Source organism: Aplysia californica, unplaced genomic scaffold (genome assembly GCF_000002075.1).
Source record: "Aplysia californica isolate F4 #8 unplaced genomic scaffold, AplCal3.0 scaffold00126, whole genome shotgun sequence".
Lineage (NCBI taxonomy): Eukaryota > Metazoa > Mollusca > Gastropoda > Aplysiida > Aplysiidae > Aplysia > Aplysia californica.
In genome coordinates, this window is record NW_004797396.1 from 1163530 (window position 1) to 1169100 (window position 5571).

General features: G+C 39.3%; 1 protein-coding gene across 1 annotated transcript in view; it reads right to left on the bottom strand.

Moving 5' to 3' along the window:
- The window catches only part of LOC101848655 (deubiquitinase DESI2), a gene marked incomplete in the record, with an annotated part of 12650 nt that overhangs the window by 4382 nt on the left and 2697 nt on the right, over positions 1-5571 (bottom strand). The window contains 2 exon segments of the mRNA XM_013081341.2: positions 1272-1344; positions 2565-2690. Of these exon segments, the coding sequence (XP_012936795.1) occupies positions 1272-1344; positions 2565-2603 (112 nt within the window).

Below are 5571 nucleotides of genomic sequence, written 5' to 3' on the forward strand. Positions count from 1 at the left end.
GGGTTTGGGGGGGGTGTTTTGTTTTTTAATGCTTTTCTTTATTTCAAATCCAACTGACACAGACATAAAGACTGTTGAAAGAGAATTAACTTTGGCTGATGGTTCATCTTTGAATTTCATGACCATGCATAAAATTAAATGTGAGACAAAAACTTCAAGGGCAGAATAACATCATAAGGCAGTGTGCCCTGGGTCAGTAGTCAGGTGTTTCACTGCAAGCAGCGTCTGTTGATATGCATGCACAAATATTACTTTGCATTCCTGAGTACGGTAAAAGTATCAGTTTTTGTCATCTTTCTTTATTCACACAATGAACGTTATGGCATAGTATAGTGTATGTTGTACCAAGACTTTTTCATATTCCCATGAAAACTGAACATTATAGCTCAAATAAGTTCTACACATGCATATTTTAAACATGGCTAAAAGAGTAAATTGCAAAAATATTAAATAGGACCCCTTGACTTAAGAAAATGAACAGTACATCCAAGAGTATGTTTTAAGCCAAAAATGTCATACAGACCTAGGTTTTACTGTATTTATAAAAGATCCAGTTCCTGCTGACACATGTCTCGTACAATGTCACACACACTGGTAAGCAAAAATTCTGACCAATTTGCAACCAGTTCAGTATTTCACCTTGACTGAAGAACCCTTTGTACTCAAATATTCATATCTTTATTCTAGATTTCTTTTTAAAGTTTTCAACAATTACATTTGTAATGAGGTTGATAAAGTCTGCATAGCCCCTGGGGCGGTGCCACTGATTGAAGTGTCTTGAGGCCATTCCCAAAGAGGGGACATTTCTCGTTCATGCACAGTAGAATTGTAAATGGGCTGATTCATCAATGTCATGCTCATAACTGTGCCTGATCTACAACAGGGAACTGCTGCTTTTTCTGTCCTAATCCTTACTATTGTCATTTTCCTCTACTTCTTTTGATTGTTTGTCACACTCTTGTGACCCGCTATTTCCGGGGTGCCTTGAAAGTCGAAACAGACTTTATGTTGTTGAAGCTAGAGAGGTGAGCAGAGTAAGCCTGATTCCCTGTAAAGACTTCTCTGTTGACATCCACCCCTTGGCGCTCATATGACCTTATGCAGTAGCGAGTGCCGTAAAACCTCTACTAAATAAATTTTTTAAAGTCTGCATGATAAAGCTTTTTTTTGTTTTTCCCAAGATAACAATATCATGGGGAAAGAGGAGGAACAGATAAATAATCATTAATTTGCAAAAAAAGCTTGTTTTGCAAGCTGCAGTTTGCCCTTACCTGTTCCATAGACCTGCACACCTGAGTGAAAAACTCCAATGCCAATAGAGGATGTGTACTCATTGATCCAGTACTGAGGACATAGAATAAAAGAAACCGATGAAACAAAACAATATATACAGGAAGAGTTAAAAACCAGGAGAACATAAATTAGATGTATAAAACTGAAAAGGAAACAATACCACATAGCGATGTCACAGGGAATGACTCATCCTTCCAAACACAAAACTGTCACCTGTCACCATGGCTGTGCTCATCTGTTGGTGCTCCACTTCTTGCCACAACAGGACTCTTTCTTCCCCAGTCTCTCTGCTTTGATGTATTATTTCTGACCATATGTGTCACGACGAGGTGGAATCAGGTACTCGTCAATTTTCGGGCATTTAGAGTTATTGGTATCCTGTTCATGATTTGTCTTGCTTTGGATGAAAAAAAATGTCCATTTATCTTGAATACAGGTTGAGATATTTGTGAATGAAGGGGGTGGGGGTCACCTGCTTTCAGAGGTCAAATAGGTGAGAAAATAGCAGCCAAAGATTAGTTATTTCCTTAGCTTGAGAGTCTGTGGAAAGTGAAATCTTACATTTTTGTGCCTTTAACTACTGTTTTTCAGTGAAATCCACACGAAAATGTGTTCATTAATTTGCATGAATGGTGCTGTGCCAAAAGACAAAAATTCGATAAAAATTCACAAACCTGCGGAAAAATGCCAGTTTCTTCACTTTGATTATTTTGACAAGTGCCTGATTTCACCACGTTGCCTCACAAATAAATTTTAAAATTTTGCAATTTGCCCTTACTTGTTTCTCATCACAAACGGTCACATACTCTTATGACAAAGCATGATACTAAATTCAGTTTCTGACAGGTAACACAAGACAGGTGCAATGATCAGCACTGTAGATTGAGGGGTATGGGATACCAACACGTCTGCGCCCTTTTACGCATGTTTTGATCACATTCTGTGTTGATTGAACAAGTCTCCTCACGATAAAGTGGTCTCTCCCTGAAACCAGACGCTCTGGAGGCCAGGATTTGGGTACAAAAAAGATCGAGAGCCAAGGGCTCAAAGGGTTAAGAGGCAAGCTTTGACTTTGCCTCCTGGGTCAACCCCAGCTGAGATAGATAGATAAAACATCCCAGCAGAAAGACCAAAATATATAATAAAAATTCTCCCCACACAGGAATTGAACTCAGGTTTTCTGTATGCAACAGTGAGGCACCTAACTGCTAAACCACAGACACTAGTGTTAAAGATTAAAACATGACCAAAAAAAAAGAGAAAGTCCTCACCATATCATAGACATTGAGAACAACAGGCTCCTGAGCCATTCTGCTCTTTGGGACGTCCAACACAAGTCACTGCGTCCCCACACAACTCACAAACGATGATTCACCTTCACTTGGCAAAGCAGCATTCTGAGGAGGATGCGAAAAAGCATAAATCTATATCAAACCATAACCATCTACCAAATCCACTTCTCACATTGCCCTCATTTGCCTAACCTCCAATCTGTACCCAAATTTCAGCTGAAATGGACAAGTCATTCTTCAGTCACAAAGATGACAAAAGAAAATGACATGATGCGTCCTAATAAATCTGAAACCTTAATCACCTTTTGTATTCATGTATTTTTTCAAATAGCGAGGTGAGTAAAGGGAGGGAGGGAGGGGGAGGGAGAGGGAGAGGGAGAGGGAGAGAGAGAGAGAGAGAGAGAGAGAGAGAGAGAGAGAGAGAGAGAGAGAGAAAGAGAGACTATCTAGTTTATTCTGTGTTGGTAAATTCTATCTTTAAATGAATGTTAATTATTATTTAAGTGACAGAAGAGGCACCAACTAGACAACACTTTCAGCCCACTTCAAGGTTGTTTGCTCTGCAGTATTGTCAAAAGTTTTTACACCATAAAACTTTTGTGATAAAAAGTGAGGGATGGGCAGGGTGTTACTTAAGTTAATATCCTGCTCGCTAATATTAGCAAGGCCAGGAAACAAAACTGTTGTGACATAGATGCTCTCAGATATTTGCAACTATATATATATCTGCTCAATTATTATGAAGGAACCTATCTGTCGAGACAGAATTTGATGGGGTACCAGTTAGAGCTGGGCGAAGAATCTAGTTGGGAACCGATTCCCAAGACTAATGCTACGAAAGAAAAGTTCCGACTCCTTTTTACGTAAACCAGCCGTTACCTGTTACTTTAATCAGTAAAATCTTCTTTTTTTATTGATGCTTCGTAGTGTTCCGAAATCAAGGTTATTCTAAATCCTGAAGAACCACAGGAAGAAATCACATCATTGGAAAGTAAGTAATTGGGTTCGGAGTCGTTTCCTACGATTCCTAGCTTTCAATAACCGGGAACCTCGCCCCCCAGCACTAGTACCAGTCCACTTGACGATCTGCCTGTGCTGTGTCAACTGGTTAGGGTTAGGGTTAAAGCTAGGATTAAGGATTGGGTTAAAGTTATGGTTTGGATCAGGATTGTTGTAATAACTTAGACTGGAAGAATATCCCTGAGGAACAATTCACAGACTGGTCTGTTAGTAGACCATCAAGTAGAAGTAGAACACAAACATTGCAGTAGACTGTAAAATGGACTAGCACTGAGGGAGGCACCACAGAAGATTGTAAAAATGGGAATGAAAGTACCCTGTCATAAATATCAGACAAGCCCTTTTGGGGGTTAATCTATCTAGAAAATTGTCAGTTTGCCCCTACACTGCTATCCCTCATAGTCATGATACAGATGCTTTTGTTCCATGTGTACATGGTGTATACTTTGACTAATACTCCTGATTTACACAGGAATGCTAAACAACAAACAAAAATTTTCACTCCCAAACGATCCTTACTGTGATGATTCGTCAACGATGATTCATCAAATTAATTTCCCTAAGAATAGGTGGCAGCACACTACAAAATTATTGAAACCAAAAAAAAATGTTGCCATATTACTTTGGGAGTTTTGGTCCCAACGTTTACTATAGAGTGAGTTGTGGCTCCATTAAGCACTTCAGATATATTATATCTCTAAAAAAACATTTGCTTCTGGTTCAAAGCAATTACTTTTCTTTGCATGTGTGCAAATATGATGTTTGACGCACAGCAAGCGAGAGAAACTATGAAACCTTTTATTGCAAAACTAAACATCAAATTATGGTTAAATACGGGAAACCATCCACATTTTTCTTGGGTCAGGGGGACATGCCCCCCTTTACTCCTTATCTCTGGCAAGCATTTCCCAGCAGCTCACCTTTGGAACTGCTGGCAGTTGCTTGGGCACAATCCTTTATGACGACTGCGATGTCAAATTACTTTTGCCGAAAACAGGTCTCTTTGACCAGGAATTCAATTCATTAGATGAAGAACTCTCGAAATATAGGTTCACTTGTTTTGATTTAATTAATGATCAATTTAAAGACGGTTTTTTTGTGTGTGTGTTTTAGTAGAGGTTTTATGGCGCTCGCAACTGCATCTAAGGTCATATGAGCACCAGAAGATTAGAGGTGTTACAAGAGAGTAACAAACATAAAAAAGAAGGAGGAGATAAAGGATGATAGATGTTTGATAGGAAAGAAGGAGCAAACCACATCAGAGCACCCACCAACCACCCACTTAAAGACGTTTATGTCAATTTTAGATTTTGTGAAAAGGGCATAGTGGGTTTACTCCCCCTGGGAGATGAAGAGTTAAACCCCTTGTAGTTAAAAACAAGAAGTGAAATATTACTGCTCATTTTGTACTAAAAAATAGTGCAGCAGACAGCACCATCTCCACCTCTCTTCCACTTCTAGTTTAGTTCCCCAGTCCGAGTTTGACCCTAATTTTTGTTAATCACCTGCTTTGCGGCAAAGGAACTACAGTTAGCACATCTCTCGACGCTCTCTTTCAGATAAAACATTGATACTGATCATTAAATTCCGTATTAATATGGCCATATGTCAAATCCTGATTCTCAACAATTCAGATTTAATTTAAGACAGGTCATGGTTGACAAAATTCTACGTAAGTGAAGAAGGCAGCAATTGTTCTGATGACTAGACAGTTTCCTCATCAACCTCTCGTATGGAATGACGCGTTTTCGGTATGTTAAATTAACATTTCCGATTTTCCTAGATCCAGTACTTGGACATGAAGGAAGATCGCTTAGATCTAGATCGTTGATGCTCAAAACAGTAGGATTAAGAACGCTGATGCTTGAAATTGAAACACAGTAAACGCAAAGACAATAAACCGCACGAAAACTGCCGTAAAGACACTGGAGGATTAGATCTAGACCTACCCCCCCCCCCCCCCCCC